The 20,537-nt window shown below is 41.2% G+C and overlaps 1 protein-coding gene across 1 annotated transcript; it reads right to left on the bottom strand.

The window, feature by feature from the left end:
• Positions 1 to 18,933: 18,933 nt before the first annotated feature.
• LOC132300799 (peptidyl-prolyl cis-trans isomerase-like) lies at positions 18,934 to 19,701 on the bottom strand. The gene has a single exon (XM_059798034.1). It carries the CDS (start codon positions 19,630 to 19,632, stop codon positions 19,117 to 19,119), a length of 516 nt encoding a protein of 171 aa, XP_059654017.1. The 5' UTR covers positions 19,633 to 19,701; the 3' UTR covers positions 18,934 to 19,116.
• Positions 19,702 to 20,537: the final 836 nt, after the last annotated feature.

Raw genomic sequence — 20,537 nt, 5'->3', positions numbered from 1 at the left:
CTTCCATGCATGTAAAACACTCAATAATGACATAAAAATACTTCAAAATAATAGATCAATACCTCACTAGATAATTGAATCTCTAAATACCAAAGCAAAACTAGGAGTTAAGCTAGATCCTTCAAGGGTTTTGAAGAGGAGGATGAGGGGAACAAAAAGTATTCCAAGCTTTATGGTCTAAAGTAAGTGGAAGGGCCTCAAAGATCAAGGTCAATGCCTAAGGTTTCAAGCTCCATCCATAGAGGCTAGGGTTTTCTTGTAAGGAAGACAAAGAAATAATGTGGTTAAGTGTGAGTGGAGGAAATAAAAATCCTCCACTCACTATGTGCTCTTACACCATGGTCAACACACATATCTATGGTCAATTGCACAAAAACCCTCCTTTAAAACCATAATCCCAAAGTAGCCCAAAGATATTTGCAAAACTAAATTGTGAACCTACACTTGTCACCAATCCATGGCTCCTTCCTAGGCTTAATCCCACACCTAGACTTGTCAACCATCCAAGCCAACAAGTGCACCAATCCTAAACCAACAAGTGGGTGAATCCTCACCCTCCAAATGTCATCATCCAATGCATTAAAGTGTTTCCACACAAATGTCAACAAGTGGACCAATGAGAGTGGGACACTTGTCACACTTTTTAAAAATTCCAAAAAGGTCCTTTTTGAAAATATCTTCTAAATTTAATTGCAAAATGGTCCCCAAGATGAAAAATAATTACTTTATTTAATTACACTAAAACCCCACAAGTTAAGAATAATTACACTAAAGTACGCATTAATGCCCCTTTATGAAAGAAGTAAGCAATCAACATACTTCTCTAGAAAAGTAGAAATACCACTATCATGGAAATCAAATATCATGAATGCATACAAAACCGGAATCAAATCCGAGCACAAAAAGTGAGGTTGTGCAAGGAAAAAGGATAAACGAGAAAAAGACAAAATGTGAATAGTGTTCAAAAAAATAAAATATGGAAATGACACAATCCCCAAAGGAAGTTGTCAATCCAAGGAAAAGAGTCTCGGAAATCATTCCAGAGCACTCGAGAGGACATCAAGTGATGAAAAACCGAACCCAAAAAGGAAAAGACAACGGAAAAAAAATATCCGTTAAAATCTGAGAAAAAGAAAAGGAAGAAAAATGACTGGGTCATTACACATATTTTTGATCTTTTGCTTCCGCATCAGATCTCATTGAGTTCCACGACCTCATGGAAGGTCACTTTGACTTCTTAGAGTCTTGTTTTTTGTTTTTGCGTCCGCATTTCAGATCTGTTATCGGGTCAAACTACGGTTCATCACAGGATGCACTGGCTTGAAAAACCAGGGCCGTCACATAATGTGCACTTAAGTGCACCTTTTGATACTCTTTGGATGTGTGTGCAACAAGGCAAAGGGTCAAACATGTTTAATTTAATGCTTGTAGTCATTTGGTACCATCTTTTGCTTTAAGAATGTATTTTAATAAACTTTGGAGGTTTAGCATGTGAGATTCTTGTAAATGATGTGTATGAGGCTATGAGCCATTGTTTTACATTCCATTTTGCATATTAAAGTTGTTGACATGTTCACACACTCAAAACTCCTTGAAAATCAGTTTTAAACTTTCATTTTTAAACCAAATCATCATAGGATTCAAAGCATGGGTTGAACCTTAACACCTTTGGCTTATAGCAGGCCTTATAGCAGCTTTTTGAGGTGTTTCGGTCGACCAAAACTCCATTTCGGTCAACCAATGGCTTTAGGAAGCATCAATGCACAGTAAAAACTTATTTTCAGTAGGCTTTTTCACTGTTCAAGGTCATTTCGGTCGACCGAAACTCAATTTTGGTCTACCAAAACCCCCTCCTCTCAAAAATACAAGTTTTCAGCAAGATTGTCCAGTTCGGTCTACTGAAACTCCAGTTCGGTCGACCGAAACTCCCCTCATACACCTGCTTTCCAGATTAGGTTTCAGCATTGAAGTTCCAACTTCAAACGGTCATATCTCCTTCATTTCTAACCCAAATGGGGTGATTCTTGAGTCTAAACTCAAGGATTTTGAGTAATCTTTCCAATGGTACCAATGTCATTCTCAGATTCCAATCATAGTGGGAGATATTCATTTTTTAGTAAGGTAGGGTCAGTTTTTGCTCAAACCCGGAAAGGGCGTTTTTGGGAAATTCTTGTCCAATGTTCTTGGAACCTCTTGGAATATTATGAAATGATTAGATTAGTTGTATTCACCTCGTTTAAATTGTTTAGAGTCAAATTTCTCCATTTAATTATGAATTAACCATTTTACCCTTAATTGATGGATTTAGCCCGTTTTAACTCTAGTTTCCTCTTTCGCTCTCCTTAATTTCCGTGACTTCATGGAAGCTCACATTAGTGCCTTAGGAATGACTTCTATCTCTAGAGACTTTAGTTCATCATTCGCTTTCGCATTTAGGATCCGTTTCTGGGTCGACTTTCAGGACATCATTGACACACCAGGTTAAATAAAACTCGGGTCATGACAGCTTGAGTCTCAGAATCTATGGTTAGGGTGTGTATATTACATAGGGTGGTTAGCTGGCTATAGTGGACTATAGTGTGACCTGGTAAGTCTAAGTAATCGTGCCCATTATATGTGCATTTTGCATGATGCCTACTATTCAGGTTGAGGCCGCCCTATAGTTCAGTGAGAGCCCATTAATGTATATCTATATATATACGGACTATGTAGTTATTGTTGGATTACTTAGGATGTATATATATATATATAGGGTCTCTGTTTGGACTATAGTATAGTAGAACTTGTTCGTGGGTCTGACCCACTGTTATTTTTCAGATGTTTAACAGTTCCAGTCTTAGAACTTGTTCGTGCCGAGCAGAGACAATCATTTACTCTTCCAATTACATAGGATTCTTCTTCATGTTTTAGTTTTGGATTATATTTCATTTCAGTTATTTCAGTTGGAATATTAGTAGGGGTCCACTTGATGGATTCCCGAGTTGTAATGATATCGGAGATATTGGATATTTATTTTGGAGGATTAATTATTTATTAATTCAAGGATTTATTATTTAGTTTTCTTTCCACATATTTATTTATTCTTATTTCTTTTTGTACTCACTGCTTGTTAAATACTTTAATTATTTGGTATCCCTCGGATCTATGCTTGGACTTAGTCACCCGTGGCTCTAGAACCGAAGGGTATCACACTTAGCATAAAATTAAAACAATTAAATCAAATTCAAAATTGAATTAACAAATAGGAGAGGCTAGGGAATTAAGCTCACCGAGACCTCATAAACATGTTACGATGTATTTAACTTAGGGAAAACAATTACATGTAACGATAAAGTGTAGAAACATACAAAAACTACAACAATTTTTCAGAAAATCATGCAAATCAAGACTAAACATAACTTATCTCCAGTTGGCATGGCTCATCCACCTAAACTAGGGTGTGGTATGAGCCATCTTCCCTCGACATGGCCTATCAAAGTCTTAAATATGCAAGTTTAGCACGTGAAAGTCAATCATTTAGCATAAACTATCTTTGGTTGGCATTGAACATCTACCTAACTACATTAATCTAAGGTGTAGCATGGTCCATCTTTCCTTGGCATAATTTATCTAAAATCCTAGATGACATGCCCATAAAACCATTTCATGAAATCCATTCTTAATGTCACTTTAAGAATATCAAGGGTAAAAGTATGTAAATATGGTTCTAAGACAAAAATTTCATAATAAACATACTTATATATATGACTTTAGCACAGCTCATACATCAATGTAACGCAAAAACACCAATTTCAATATGACTTTTCATCATATTCATGAAATCTGTTACATACAACAATGTTTCCCTAAATTAAAATACAAGAATTACATGTTTAATTTGGTCAAGGCTACCTCAATCCCCTAGAAGGAGATTTGGCTCATCCTGGTGGTGGTTTAAGCTCTAATGGTTGAAGAGGAAGCCTCCATCTTCAGCTCTATAGCAGCCACTCCCAAGAACACTCAAGAACCCTAGCCATTCCTCACTTTCTCTCTTTAGAAATATACAAAATTTGAATATGATATGTATTATAACATAGAGAGATATATATAACCCATTCTGGCCAGAATCAATCAAAATTCCCCTAAAACTCATGCATTCAAGTTGGAGAAGAGAGAAAAATAACTGAAAATTCAAAATCAATCATTAATTCACAAGTTGGCGTCCAGACGCCAAGACGAGCATTCGGATGCTAAGTGTCAAGCTGGCTGTCAAGGCGCGCGCTGGGTGCTAGTGTGTAAGCCCTATAGCACTTGGTGTCCGAACGCAGAGCTGGGCGTTCGGATGCTGATTTGCTTGGCTACTAGAATTTATTTCAATTTTAACTTGCAATTTGTCAACCTCGGTTACAAAGGGTGTTCGGATGCTAAGAATACCTTTGGAGCTTGCGTCCGGACGCCAACCTTGCTCTTCAAGGTTGAACTTCCTCTTTCTTGCTTAGCTTCTCGGGTTTGACTTCCTTTTTTAGCAGTGCATGCTCTTGGACTTAGGTCCATTTTGCTGGTTTCCATCGCTCGCCATGCACCTAGTTCATTATAACCCCATACAAGCCCGCTTTTACGCCATTTTGGAGATAAGCCCTAAAAATAGACAATACACAACAAAGCTTGTAAAACATACTTTATTAACATGCTAAATAAACTAAATCATGCAATTAAAGGCGCTTGAATATGCAATATTCGGCGCTTATCAACAATGGGAGATGCAGAGAAAATATATTCCAAAGTAGAAAGATCATCCTCGCATTGATTAATGCCAAAATTGGTGGGTTAAGACTTAGGAAATATGTGTTTTTAATAAAAAAATTCAAAATCTTAGAAAGTCTGTCCAACTTTGTACCACCAGTCCAACTTTCTTAGTTAGCGTACAAAGAAATTATTATTATTATTATTATTATTATTATTATTTTGTAAAGTTGGACTTGTTACATTATTTCCGACTCGTGGAATTTTACAAATTTTAAAAGGAAAGTTTAATCTTTTTTTTAGTAAAATTTGAAGTTCCCTTTTTGATAAAAACTTGGAGGAAAGTCCTTGAATAACTTTTACTGATTTTCAAAGTTAGATTAGGACTCTCTAATATCTATATAAACACTCTTTCTCTTATAATTACTTCGTCCCAGATTAAACGTCCCTTTTCGGGAATCTAAGGGCTTAGTTTGTAACTCTGAAAATAGTTCTCAATAATTCAAAGAACAAAAAACTATTTTCAAAGAATTATAAAAACAATTCTCTAAAAACAGGTTATAATTGAGTTTTCAAAAAATAATTTTTAGAGACAGTTTTCTGTTTTTAGTTTTGTAAACACAAAAAACTGTTATCAGAATTACAAACCATATAAACCCTAACTTTTTAAGAAAATGAGTTTTAGTATTTCATTTATTTATTATAGTAGTAGTGAATGAATTACTAAACAAATCCATAGTGGGTCCACATGGATGTGATTGTTTACTTTTATAAGTTTAATGCAAGATGGTTAAACTGGTAATGCTTAAAAAAATAATAAAAATAGTAATAATAATAATAATGTATTTTGATTCAAATGAGACATTTATTTTGGAAAAACTAAAAATGGAAAGGTGGACAAATTTTATTTTATTATTTTTTATTTTTTGGGACAGGGAAAGAAAACCTCACCATTTACTCTCTCACTAGATTGTTCCAGTGAGGGATAAAAAAGCTGACTTAGCAGTTGAGTTAAATTTGTATTTATCAAGCTTCCAATTTATACATATAGCTTTCGTAGGTAGGAAAAATTAGGTTTTTGTGATCAATCCTAAATTTTTTTATGTAAAGTGATTATAAAGTAAAGAAAAGATGAATAGTGGCTACACTTAAAACTTAAGTGCAAAAAAGTGACCATTGTGATTTATTTCCTAAATTACCCTTCTCACTCTTTTACCTTCAAACGGAGTAATGACATCTTTGCTCGAACATAGATCAAGATTTGTGAATTGTTTTAATTATAAAAATATACAATACTTAGCACAATAGTGTTCAATTACTCCATGGGAGCAACAAATTATATACTCAATTTTAATTATAACCTTAGGATCTAATCTTATGGCAATTAGTTAATTAACTTTTCTTTTCTTTATTTTAAGAAACTTACATTTTCTTTCCATACCATTAAATATCGTTAAAGAAAAATGACAAAACTAGACAATTTATTAAAAGAAACAAGAATAAAATAATTTGGCTACTTTTTTGCCTAAGTTTCTTTGTCTAGTAAAAAAGCCCTTCCCCATCACTACCGATTGTTTATTCAACAAATTTGCAAGCAGCAACCGAAACCAAAAATAATTAATCAAAAGAAATATATAAAATGGCCATTAAATAAAAGATTGTTTGAGAAGTATTGATTATAATCAAAATTCAAATTTCAAGTTTGATCCGTATTTTATACTGAGCTTAATAAAATATTTTGAATTTGCTCAACAACTAATTTAGAATTAGGAGACTACTATTGGCTTCATAAATTTTTTAGAAAGGTCCTGCAAAACTCTTATGCTTCATTCGGTATGATAGAAAAAAATTGGTTGGAAGGGAGAGAAGAATTGAAAGATGAGACATTCCTAGGAAAGTGATTATGAACTTTCTTCATTTTACTCGGTTGGGTAGAAGTGAAGAGAATAAATTGACAACTTCCTTTGTTCGTTAGGAAGGAGATAAGGGAAGTGATAATTTTATATTATTTTTACCCTTATCACCATCAGTATTTTTTTGTCTCTAATTTAACCCTAATTTGTTCTTTGCCTCTATATTATTTTTGTCTCTAATTTAACCCTAATTTGTTCTTTACCCTTATACCCATCAAAGAAATCGCAAACTCAGACCCAAAATTCCAGTTGGCCCCAAACCTTACAACAAGCCACCACACAGAGACTAACAGAACCCCACACACAACCCCAACTATAGTATAAAAGACAACACTAATGAGTAGGAAATGAAGTATATAAGGAATACTGGCAAAACGCGATCAACAGAGAAGAAAAAAGGCATCTAGAGCCCACACCAAGCAATCAGCAAGCGAGTTAAGAATGAGCTCCAACCACCAACACCAACAACAAAACCGTCCCCAAACAAATGAGCAGCAGTGTACACCTCTCTCGATAAAATGGACAAATCACCAACGGGTCAGTGACCTAGCGGTACAAACCTCTTACTTCTCAAAGGGATGTCAGGAATTCTAGTCTCAAAAGAGACAAGTGTGTATGAGTACCAATTAGGGAAAAAAAAAAAAAAAAAGATAACACGAGCAAATCGTAAGTCACAAAGAAACCTTGACGGCAGTGAGGAACAAACACCCGACTGAGCAAGTTAGAAAAGGAGAGCCAACCACCAACAACAGCCACAAAATCATCCCCAAACAGAGGACCAATTAACACAAAGCTCAATTGAACGAGTAAACCTCTGATCACAAAGAAACCTCCACGGTGGCGAGGAAATTTTAGCCTATGGAAGATTTGTGTACTTCTTTTACTGATATATATATATATTTTCTTTGGCCTAAACCAAAAAGTTTCCATGTCTACAAGTTTGATTTTGGAGAGGGGAGTGGATGAAAATGAATGATAATTTTTTCAGCGCCGTTTCTGCATCCAACGTTCTAAATCGTTTCTTCACCGGAGCAAGGGCAAAAAACCTCCATTACCTGCTAATTTGCGGTTTATCTATTATTTATATGAGCTGCTTAAATTTTTAAATTTATATGAGTTTCTTAAATTTTTGAAAAATAAATTGAAGATGCAAGAAATTCGTCCTCTCTTTCTCTCTCTAGAATTCTTACACCAAAAAATATCTCTCCCTTGCTCTATCCATTACTTCTCCTATTTATAGATACTTACAAATATTGATGGACTGCTAGATCTAGGCCCGTTCCTCTGTGAGTTTTGGTCATCTTTGATGGGCTATTCGCGTTCGGCCCATATGGCAGTGTCTTTCTATGGGCTTAACCCATCTGTACGGACCGGATGTCGCGTTTGCAGGTTATATCCGGCCCATGTCACTTCGGGCCTCCTCAACTGCCCCCATAATTACCCCTTGTTTAATAAGGTGGTAATTATTGAAGGCGTCTCATCATGATGTTGACGGCTCAAGAAACCCATATGGGGGAACGGACGGTCAAATCCGGAATCAATGTTCCGGGGCTCGATGAATTTCTCGCCTTCCTGACGCTTCGGCCCTCGGGTCCACCTCGCCTTTATAAGGCTCTAGAATACCACTTCATGCCTTTTTACCATCTCCATCATCAGTCAAATCTCTCGCTCATCTTTTTAGAACAGTGCTAAATTTCTTCCGGTGAAATTCTTCAAGAGTCATTCTTCCAGCGATCTTGCAGTGCTCTTTGTTGTTTTCTACCTCAGAGGTTAGTTTTGTTCCTTTTTACTTTCGGCAGACTTCTTTTTACCCTTTTAGATCCTTCAATCGCTTCCACCATGGTTGTAGATCTAGATGTTCTTCGTATGAGACTTAGACTTCCTGACAACATCCAAGTTAGGGTTTGCCTTAAGGATGTTAATATTATGACCGGTGCCGGCCTTCTTCCCGGCGAAGTTTTATTTACAAACCTTCAACTGAATGTCGTTAGGTTCCCTCTGCACCCCTTCTTTAATTATGTCTTCAATAGACTGGGGATATCCCCCCTGCAGGTAAACCCCAATTTCTTTAGAATCATATCCGTTATGCTACTGTTGATTAGTGACAGAAGTCTGGACCTTGACCTCATAGATCTTCTTCTGTGTTATAAGGTCAGTAAGATCCGAACTAACGAGCCATTCTAACACCTCTACCCGATCGACAAGATGTCCATATATACGGATACAATCAAATCTGAAAAGGGTTGGAGGGATAACATTGTGGGCGTTAGTGGGGCCTGGTCTTCGCCTGCTGCAGAGGATTACCCAATCCCGAGCGCCTTCGGCGTCTGTTCTGTCTCCTCATATAAGAAATTCAAATCTCATAAAAACGATTGTCCCTGCGAAACATGTGTTCCTCGCTTTTGTACTTTCTTATGTCGCTCCTTAGGCATACCTTGTGATGACTTGAGCTACAGTGTTTGTAGGGATAGGAGTAATTACTTGAAGAAATACGTTCTGAACGATATTCCTTTTTGCTCAGACCTCCTCACTTCAGACAACCTTCTAGCGCTCTCATCCCTCGGCTATACCATGAGCAGGCTTCAGATTCCATCCTTTGGTAGGAGGAAAAATACTCCCCCAGCCACTTCTGCTGCTGGAGCAACCTCCTCTCCTGCATCAGCCTCTTCCTCAGCCACCATCTCTGACACCATCCCGAGTACGGTGGCTATTGATCCTGTTGTCAGCACCCCTGCTACCAACCCGAGCGCGTCTCCACAAATCACTACTACCCCTGCTGCCGCTGGGGGTGCTCGGGACAGAGAACGAGGCAAAAGGCCTCATCCTGACGGTGGAGTCAGCCTTGAGGAGGAACCTCTTATAAGAAGGACCCGAGTCTCTGGGCCGAGTGCTCTCTTGCATCGCCCAGTCAGAGCTCCTGCCCCCTCCGGGCCTGTTGCAGCTGGTGCCTCTGCTTCTACTTCAGCTTCTCCTTCTCATCCTGTTTTACCACCATGGGCTCCTCGGTACACCCGAACGGATGGGACGTTCGTGAAGCCGAACGAGACCATGTTAAAGGATGGCCAGACCGCCATGGCGTATTATAGGAGCATGTGGACTCCGAAAGACCTTGAGGCGGCGAAGGGTCTGTCCCAAAAGGATGTGTTCAGCCGCTTTCCCCAATCTGCCATGGAGGTGACTTTTATTTTCTAACTCATGAATCCTCTCATACTATTTGGTCTTGCCTTCGTCCGACCAGGCTATCGGTTTAACCAGTATTCATGTATATCTATGCAGACTTTGTTCGGTATGATGGCTATGCAGAAGCAGGTGGAAATGGGGAACGCCAGGGCCCGTAAGTTCTCTGATAGCCTAGAGGTGGCTAATAAGGAAAACGACCTTCTCGCTAGCAAGAATACCAAGGTATTGGCTCGGCTTCAAGAAACCGAAAAAGAAAGACATGTTCTGAAGAAGGAAAACGACTCTCTTCAGGATGAGAAGGATGCCCTCCAGCTTGAGAAGAGTGTCTGGCAGACTGAACGTGATTCAATCAGAGACGAAAAGGCAGAGCTCCAGCGCCTTCTGGCTGATGAACAGTCTGCTCGGATGGCTTTTGAGAAAAGAGCTCTGGACGAGCGCAACGCTCTAATTGATACCATCAGCAGAGTGAATGGTGGAATGCTGGCTCTTCATGCTCGGTTCTCAAGAGTCGGAGCTCTTATATATGCTCAGGGATTCCGAGATGGTTTCTCCGACCGAGTTCCGGCTGAGGGACAGACCAGCTCAACTCCGGATGAGATTGATAAGGATTTAGGGATTGATCCTCTGGGGGTCTATATTGACCAAGAACCCACCGAAGCCGAGCACATATTTGATGAATGTCAGGAGATTGCTTCCTCTAGGATCACTACAGCTCCTCCTACCGTTCAGCCTCTAACCGCTCTTCATTCGTCAACTGTGGTATCTCCCATAGTCACTGCTGACGTTGGCCCCCAGCAGAATGACTCTGTTATTCATCTTGATTCCCCACCTCGTGAGGGTGAGATAGCTGACGGGACCGAGGAGGCGGATCGGCACAACTAGGAGGCTGTCGGTACTGAGGCAGCTAGCTAGGACTCCTCCAGACTCTTCGATTCCATACTTTTTTGTAACAATGTGACTTGAATACTTCATTTTTTGTAACTCCAATGCTTATCATGAATGAGATGACAGAACTCTTTTTCTCTTTTATTTTGTGCTACGCTCTGTTCAAACCCATTTTCAACATATATATATATTTTTATTAACTTTGTCGTGTGCGTGTTTTTGGCAAGTGCCTGGCGTTCGGCTTATGGTGCCAGCTGCCACTTATCTTGCTTAAGTGTCTGGCGCTCGGCTAGAATGCCACTTGCCACTTGGCTTTTCATTTTTTAGCAAGTGCCTGGCGTTCGGCTTATGGTGCCAGCTGCTACTTATCTTGCTTAAGTGCCTGGCGCTCGGCTAAAATGCCACTTGCCACTTGGCTTTTCATTTTTTAGCAAGTGCCTGGCGTTTGACTTATAGTGCCAGCTGCCACTTATCTTGCTTAAGTGCCTGGCGCTCGGCTAGAATGCCACTTGCCACTTGGCTTTTCATTTTTTAGCAAGTACCTGGCGTTCGGCTTATGGTGCCAACTGCCACTTATCTTGCTTAAGTGCCTGGCGCTCGGCTAGAATGCCACTTGCCACTTGGCTTTTCATTTTTTTAAAACCCTTTGGTAAGGAAAGTTATTTTTATAAATTTCAGGAATTTGCACATTCATACGTACTTGATTGACAACAAACAACACCCAATAAAGCCGAAACTTAGCTTTTATTGGTAGTACCTCTTCAGAGACGTGGCATTCCAGGGCTTGCTGACCAACCTTCCCGCCATGGTCTCTAACGTATATGCTCCCTTCCCTATGACTTCCGCAATTCTGTATGGGCCTTCCCAGGATGGCATCATTTTTTTGACTATCCCCACCTTGCTTTTCAGAACCAGATCGCCAGGGGCAAAATCTCCGTGTTTCACTCTTTTGTTGTGACTATTCGCCAATACTTGCTAGTATGATGCTAACCTTATTGCTGCAGCGTCCCTCTTTTCGTCTATCATATCGAGGTTCAATCTTAACATTCTGTCGTTCTGATCTCGACTCCATGCTAAGCTTCTGATAGTTGGGACCAAGTGCTCAACCGGTATAACCGCCTCGGTACCATATGCCATTGCAAACGGGCTCTCCCCAGTCGGCCGCCTTGGGGTGGTTCTGTAAGCCCATAGGACGTTCGGGAGCTCATCCAACCACTTCCCTTTATGGTCCTCCAGCTTCTTCTTAATGCAGGCGAAAATTGTTCTGTTTGTAATTTCTGCTTGTCTATTGGCCTGGGGATGACTTACTGCAGCCAACTTCTGATTAATTCCATACTCCTCCAGCAGCTCTCTTACTTGCTTACTGTCGAGGTTCGTACCATTATCCATGACTATTGACCTTGGAACGCCAAAATGGCAGATAATATTGCTCCAAATAAATCGTCTCACATGAGTCTGAGTCATGCTTGGATATGGTTCTGCTTCCACCCACTTAGTGAAGTAATCCGTGGCCAGTAGCACATACTTGTTCTGAGCTCTTGCCGTTGGCAAAGGACCGACCACATCCATCCCCCATTGCGCGAAAGGCCATGGCGAGGCCATTACGTGCAATTCCTCAGGTGGTTGGTGGATCAATGGTCCATATCGTTGGCATTTATCGCACCTTCGAGAGAACTCCTCCGCATCTCTTGACATGTTTGGCCAGAAATACCCTTGTGTCATTGCTTTATGTGCTAACGATCTTCCCCCAGAATGATTGCCACATACGCCTTCATGAATAGCTCGCAACACCTGCTGCGACTCTGCGGGGGTTACACACTTCAAGTATGGGCCAGAGTAGGACCTTCTGTACAGCTGGTTATGCACGATGGCGTATTTTGCAGCATTCTTTTTGATTTTCCTAGCTTCATCCCTTTGCATAGGCAAAACGCCATCTCGAATATAAGTGATGATGGGGTCAATCCAACTCGGTTCGTACGGTATGACATTGACTTGCCAAGGGTCAAAGTCCAAAGGTTCTTCGAAAATAGATGGCTGGGTCAATATTCCTATTGGAATCACCCTCGCCAATGTTTCACCAGAACTCGAAGCACTACATGCTAACCGGTCCGCATCTGCGTTCTGTTCCCTCGGTAACTGTATGAATTCAATCTTTGCAAAGTCCTTGGCTTTATGCAGAACGGCAGAACGATATGCCTCCATTGTGTCATCCTTGGTCGCGTACTCACCATTTACCTGCCGAACAATCAACTGTGAGTCACTATAAACAGTCAAACTTCTGACCTGTAGCTCTCTGGCCAACTTTAACCCATTCAGCAACACCTCGTATTCCGCTTCATTATTGGTGGCTCGGAACTCAAGTCTGAGTGCTTGACTCAAAGAAGTACCCTCTGGGGTTTGCAGTTTAACCCCAATTCCTGCCCCCATCTGGTTAGAGGAGCCATCCACATAAAGTTTCCAAGAGCCGCACCTAAGGTCTTCTTCCGTATCCTCAGAGTCACATTCTAGCAGGAAATCGGCTACCGCTTGTCCTTTGACAGCTGTTCTCGGCTCATACGTTATGTCAAATGAACTTAACTCTATGGCCCACTTTGTCATTCTGCCCGAGAGTTCTGGCTTGTGCATAAGCACTCTGATTGGGAAAGTTGTTAGAACAGCTATAGGGTGGGATTCGAAATAATGCCTCAACTTTCTTTTTGCGTTTACAAGTGAAAGTATCACCCGTTCGACTTTCGAGTATCTTCGTTCTGCCTCGGTCATCGTTTTACTGACATAAAATACCAGGTGTTGCACCCCTTCCTTGCAACGGATCAGAACGGCACTTGTCGCAACATTAGATACTCCAAGATATAGAAATAACTTTTCTTCTGGATCCGGGGCTGACAGGACTGGTGGATTCTGCATATATTCCTTCAAATGGGTCAATGCTTGTCGTTGCTCATCTCCCCAGACCTGTCTTCCATGACTCCGAATCGTGTCAAAGAACGGCTTGCAGCGATCTGACAACTTAGAAATGAATCGACTTAATGCAGCTATTCGTCCTGTGAGGGCTTGCACCTCTCTGATCGTCTTTGGCTCGGCATTCTTAATCAAAGCCTCTGCTTGAGCGGGGCTAACTTCGATGCCTCTGCGGTTGATCACGTGTCCCAAAAACTGACCGGAACTCACACCGAACGAGCACTTGGTTGGATTGAGCCTCATCCCATATCGCCTCAGCACATCAAATACATCTTGCAGATGTTTCAGATGATCATCCTTCTTCCTACTCTTTACCACCATATCATCAATATAGGCTTCCACAATCTTTCCTATTTGATCCTTGAAAATTTTGCTAACAAGTCTTTGATAAGTTGCTCCCGCGTTCTTTAGTCCGAAAGGCATAACTTTGTAACAGTATGTCCTTCGCTCGGTTACAAAAGAAGTTTTTTCTTCATCTGCCGGGTCCATAGGGATCTGATTATAACCTGAATAAGCGTCCAGAAAGGTTAAACGCTCATACCCGGTGGTGGCATCCACCATTTGATCAATCTTTGGCAGTGGGAAGCTATCCTTCGGACAGGCTTTGTTCAAATTGGTGAAATCAATGCATACTCGCCATTTCCCATTCTTCTTCTGCACGACAACGACGTTGGACAACCAATCAGGGTAGTGTACTTCTCTGATGAATTCCGCATCAAGCAGCCTATCAACTTCCTCGGCTATGATTTGGTTGCGTTCTGGAGCAAATCTTCGTTGCTTCTGTTTTACTGGTTTGAAATTGGGATTGACATTCAAGGAATGACAGGATACGAAGGGATTAATTCCAGGCATGTCTAGGTGACTCCATGCAAATACATCGGCATTGTGAGACAAGAAGTCAGTTAGCTCTTGCTGCTCTTCCCTGGTCAGTCTTACTCCTACTCTGGTAGTTCGCTCTGGCCTGGACTGATCGATCTGCACATCCAGAAAGGGCTCTTCAGTCAAGTCAACTGACTCCTCCACCCTGTTCTGCTTGGGCGGAGGTTCCTGTAATTGCTATCTGGGGCTCGCCGATCGGACGGGCGCCTTCCCTTTCCCAGCATACTTTAGTGTGACGGAATAACACTCTTTGGCTGCAACCTGATCCCCACGAATGTCTATCACCTTATTTCCATCGGGTCCGAGGCACCTCATGACCTTATGCAGAGTTGAGGGTACACCTTGGACTCTGTGAATCCATCCTCTTCCCATCAGGAGATTGTATGAGGGGTAAATCTCCACAACCACAAAAGTTTCCATAAGAGCCCGTTCTGCAGCTTGAACTTCTACTTCCACCATTCCGACGGGCTCCACCCTCTTGCCATCGAATCCTAACAGGGGATTTCCAGTGGGCTTGAGCCTCTCTGGTTTAATCTCGAGCCGATCAAATGTGTCCCTCGGCATGACATTCGCACTGCTCCCAGGATCGATCAGAACTCTGCGCACCAGGCAGTCCGCCACTGTCAAACTGACTACCAACGGGTCTTCATGGGGGACTTGAACACGCTGCAGGTCTGTCCTGTCGAACTTTATATGTATCGATGTGATTTGTTGGTGTAGAGTATTCACACTGCTGACCCTTTTCTTCATCTGCGCCTGCCGTAGGTGCGCTCGGAGTAGCTCATCTGAATCTTCGCTAGGCTCGGGTCGACCGTGGATAGCATTGATTATACGAACTGGTTGTGAATTGTGGGAGCTTTGTTTATGACTCCTTTTTATTTGTTCCATCGGTCGATTCTACTCTGTCGCCGAGCCTTGAACATAACTCGGGAACTCCCCTCTAGCTATCAACATCGCCACTTGCCTTCTCAAATTCCTGCATTCGTTAGTCTGATGACCGAAATCGGAATGGAAAGCACAATGTTTAGTCTGATCCCTCTGTTCGAGGGGTTGCCTAATTGGCAGTGGTGGATGAAACTTATCTTTGTTCTCCTGATATAGCCTCGCCAGAGTGACCTTCAGCGGAGTGATCAGCTCTTCCTCCCTGGACCTCTTTTCTGCCTTCCAGGAGGTCTGACGTTGCGACTGAGCCTGCTTCTGCCTGATCTTTGCCATGGACTTTTCCTCGGACGACACGAGCGACGCTGTCCGAGCATTGGCTGCCTCCTCTGCTTCTAGGCGCACAAAGCCATCGGCTCTTTCATTGAGTTCATCTATAGTCGTCGGCGTGTTCACTACCAAACTGGTATGGAACGGAGTGCCACGTGTCATGGCTAACTTGAAGGCTTGAACCGCTGTAGAAGGGTGGCATTCGATCACCATACTCTTAGTGAGATTAAACCTGGTGAGAAAAGCCTGGAGACGTTCATCTTTGTGCTGCCTTATTGTGAATAGGCTCGAGATGTCCTTCGGCGGACGCTTGTTCCCATAGTACTGGCTTATGAACCGATCGCACAGGTTTCGGAAGCTACCAATGGAGCTCCTAGGCAAGTTCTTGAACCAGCTGAGCGCCGGTCCAGCTAGGCTTGTAGGGAAACATTTGCACATTAAAGCGTCGTTTTCCGTATTCAGGGCCATCTTCAACTGGATATGGTACACATGATCGATCGGATCGGTTGTTCCGTCAAACAGAATAAAGACTGGCATAGCAAACTTCCTTGGATGCGGGGCATTCAGGATCTCGTCAGTGAATGGTGAATCAACCGTCCGAGCCGCGGATCGGAGTGCTTCATTCTCTCTCTGGAGCCCAGTGGTAGTTCTGTGAGCTACAGTTCTGCTCTCCGAACCGCGATGAGTGATTGTAGCCATGGAAGGCCGGTAAGACGGATCGAACGACCGTTCCTCTATGAGCTCTCTTTGCCAAGGCGACACAACTCGGCGGCGATCAACCTCTATCACTTCCTCTCGGTTAAACCTTTCCCGATGCGGATCGAAGGTCATGGCTTCGTTCTGTCTGATCTGCTCATGTCGCGGATCAACGTGAGTCGATCCTTCGTGATCCTCAACTCGACGAGCATTTGGCGGCAAATCGTCCATCCTCCTTTCATCACGGTGGAGAGCTGACTGATTGTTCTCATCCTGCTCGCCTTGATGCGCGATATTAGATTGAACACCTCCTTCACCGGCGGGAAGTGGATGCGAAACCGCGGGTATTTGCTGATGTTGCATTCCAGCTTTCAATTCTGCATTCTCTTTTTTGAGAGCTTCGATCAAGTTCATCAACTCCTCAAGCTTCGTTTGCTGGACAGCCTCCATCGGATTGGAGTTTTCACCTATCATTATTCCTGAACGGAGTAAAGGCATTAATCTCAAGTTCGTGAGTAGATCTGAGCTTCGTGAGTGCGAATTTTTCAGATCTGGTTTCGAATTCTCCGAATTATGCTTACGGTTGACGAGATCTGAATTGTCCGAATTCTAAATCCGTCAGATCCTGCCACAATCGAACAACTCGTTGTTGCGTAGATCTGAAGCCACTTCCGCCAAAGCAACAGGAACTAAAATTCCTCCAGAGTAGGTCACAATCGCTCAGATCTGGATCCAACTCCCAAAGATCGAGTTTCGTTCCCACGAATTGGTCTGAATCCACGCGATATTGATCAATGATCAATCAATCTTCAACGCTTCCCACAGACGGCGCCAATTGAAGATGCAAGAAATTCGTCCTCTCTTTCTCTCTCTAGAATTCTTACATTTCAACCCAAAAAATATCTCTCCCTTGCTCTATCCATTACTTCTCCTATTTATAGATACTTACAAATATTAATGGACTGCTAGATCTAGGCCCGTTCCTCTGTGAGTTTTGGTCATCTTTGATGGGCTATTCGCGTTCGGCCCATATGGCAGTGTCTTTCTATGGGCTTGACCCATCTGTACGGACCTGATGTCGCGTTTGCAGGTTATATCCGGCCCATGTCACTTCGGGCCTCCTCATAAATAAATAAATATAGAAAAAAAAAAAAAAAAAAAAAGTTCTAAATCGTTAAAGCAATAATATCTATTTCACAGATTATCCGTGATGAGGAATATGGTGGATGGCTTGGTGGTTTCCTGAAGAAATGTAGAGAATTACCATTGATCCTGAACTGTTCCAGGATTTTGATGGGAATTGAATTTGTCTTGTTTGAAACAATGTGATTTTAAAAAGGAATTGGATATGAAGGCAATTTGATAGAAAAAATTGTAATGCAAGGAAATCCGGAAAAAAAATGAATGGATTTGAAAGGACATGTTAACTAGCTATTGAATTTTACAAACCTATTCTTTCACGTTTCTAAATCTTATTTTAATAACAATTTAATTCTTTTTCCAATTCTTAAGCATATACCACACTTTCGTCAAGCTTTATAATTATTTTTAGAACATTTATATTATATAAATTTTTTTAAAACTTTGATCATTAAGGCTCATGGCTCAGTTTTTTGCCCAAACCTAGTCCCAACCTGATCTAGACCTTTGCCGAAAAATATATATATATATATATAACACTTTAGTCAAAGCTTTTTTTATTATTATAATAGTTTTTAGAACATTTATATTATATAATTTTTAAAAAAAACTTTGATCATTAAGGCTCAAGGCTCAGTTTTTTGCCCAAACCTAGTCCCAAAAGTATAAAAAGAGCTGACTCATTACAAAGAACTTCTAATTTTCTTACCTAACAAATGACTCATTATAGAATTTATGACTCATTACAAAACTACTAATTTTCTCTCCTATTGTTAGGTAGAATTTATGACTCATTATAAAGAACTTCTAATTTTCTTTCCTATATATCACTAGCTGTTGTCTTCCATTAGGAATTTAGTTATTTCTTTAATTATCTCCAATATTAGGAATTTAGTTATTTCTTTAATTATCTCCAATTTTTTCTTCATAGATATCGGTGACCCCTATTTTGAAAAAACTTATATACCCAAAAGGTAAAGGTTGAACTCTATTAACATCAAGACTCCAGATATACATAAACATCTTCCTATATATATATATATATATATATAAACGAGCCACTTAAATATAAAATTATCAATTTTTTTTATATATAATATATGATTATTAAAATGTAAATAAGCCACCATTTTTTCCGAAAATATAACTAAGCCACTATTTGTCTCTCTCCTGCGCAATCAAAGCCTCGTTTTAACCTATATCTATTATCTATAGATATATATATGAAGGGTCAAATCTATTGCAACCATATTCCACAGGACCCTCGACAAATATTCCCGAGAAAAACATAGAAAATAAAATACGCTTAACAGAAAGCAAAACAATTCATCACTTTCTCGGCAATCAAACATAGCTGAAAAAGGGAGAATATTGAGTAGAAGTAAATCTATCTTATTTAGATAGTCAATTTCAGCATATGAAAAGTTCTTCCACATATGACACCACCATAATAAAAACCCTAAGATAGAAAAGATAAGATAGATAGAGATAGATATTAAACACTCATTAACAGATCTGAAAACACACACACAGATCAAAGCTGACCACAATCAGCGATTGTCACAGCCTTAGAAGTCCTTCCAGAACTTGACCCAACCTTCTCGATCGCCTTCACAACGTCCATCCCATCCACAACCTGACCGAAAACCACGTGCTTGCCGTCGAGCCACTCGGTCTTCGCGGTGCAGACGAAGAACTGCGATCCGTTCGTCCCCGGACCGGCGTTGGCCATGGAGAGAATGCCGGGACCGGTGTGCTTCTTGATGAAGTTCTCGTCGGCGAACTTGCTGCCGTATATGGACTCGCCGCCGGTCCCATTCCCGGCGGTGAAATCGCCGCCCTGGCACATGAATCCGGGGATCACGCGGTGAAAGCTGGAGCCCTTGAAGTGCAAGGGCTTGCCGCTCTTGCCTATGCCTTTCTCGCCGGTGCAGAGGGCGCGGAAGTTCTCGGCGGTCCGAGGGGTGGTGTCGGCGTAGAGCTCCATCACGATCCTGCCGGCCGGTGCACCGCCGATCGCCATATCAAAGAAGACCTTAGGGTTCGCCATTATCAGATCTAAAAAGCTCAAACTCAAACTGCGTGGTTGATTGAGTCGTCACGTCTAGGGTTTAGGTGATGAATGTGAGTTTATATAGGGGGTTGAGACGGTGTATTATCTATGGAAAATTAATCTCAGCCGTTGAATATGGACACGTGTCGTGAACTTGTGGTGTTTGATACGGAAGGACGTGGGAGGGAAGTGACCAGGGTTTGTTACCTTTTTAACCGTGGTTAGATTAGGGCCTGCAAAAGATTGGATCAAATCCATTAGCGAGAAAAAGATGAGGTGCGCAATGGACCACCGGGTCTAGTTCAGACATGTGTCAGTTAGTTGTACATTTGAGCCCTGATCTTTGTAAGCCCATTTGTATGTGTGCACTCACAAAAGAAAGAAAGAAAGAAATTTGAGAAAAAACTGAGTTTGATTTTTCTTTCAAATCTCACAAAAATACTGAAAATAATATCCCGTCATCAGTTTGTAAAAATCTCATCAAAATCTGAGTATTTATAGTTAAGAGACTCTAATAAAGAAAAATTAGCTTCAAAATATTAGAGGATATCTACTGTATTTGGGTTGAAAAACGAGTTCAAATAAACAAGTCTTTTTAAGGGGGCGCAATTTTCTACAGTGACTTGTCCTGCTGTCATGTGCGGGCACGAATTTTTTTTTTTTTTTAACTGCCAGATTAAGGATATCACTAGGAATATTAGGGACTAGAGCAATGTTCGAAGGAATGTGTCGACCAGAAAGCTTCCTAGAGCATGAGCGACCTTATTGCTATTTCTAGGAACATGGCTAAGATGGTAAAAGGAGAATCGCCCCAGTGCCACTTGAACATCAAATGATATTGGATGAATTTCAGTTGGGCTAGGAGCAATCCCTGTCACAGCCAGAACAACAATCAAAGAATC

The sequence above is a fragment of the Cornus florida genome, unplaced genomic scaffold (genome assembly GCF_030987335.1).
Source record: "Cornus florida cultivar Cherokee Brave unplaced genomic scaffold, ASM3098733v1 CherokeeBrave_3.0.0_Hap2_Chr03, whole genome shotgun sequence".
Taxonomy (NCBI): Eukaryota; Viridiplantae; Streptophyta; class Magnoliopsida; order Cornales; family Cornaceae; genus Cornus; species Cornus florida.
This window is presented reverse-complemented; position numbering and strand designations above follow the sequence as displayed.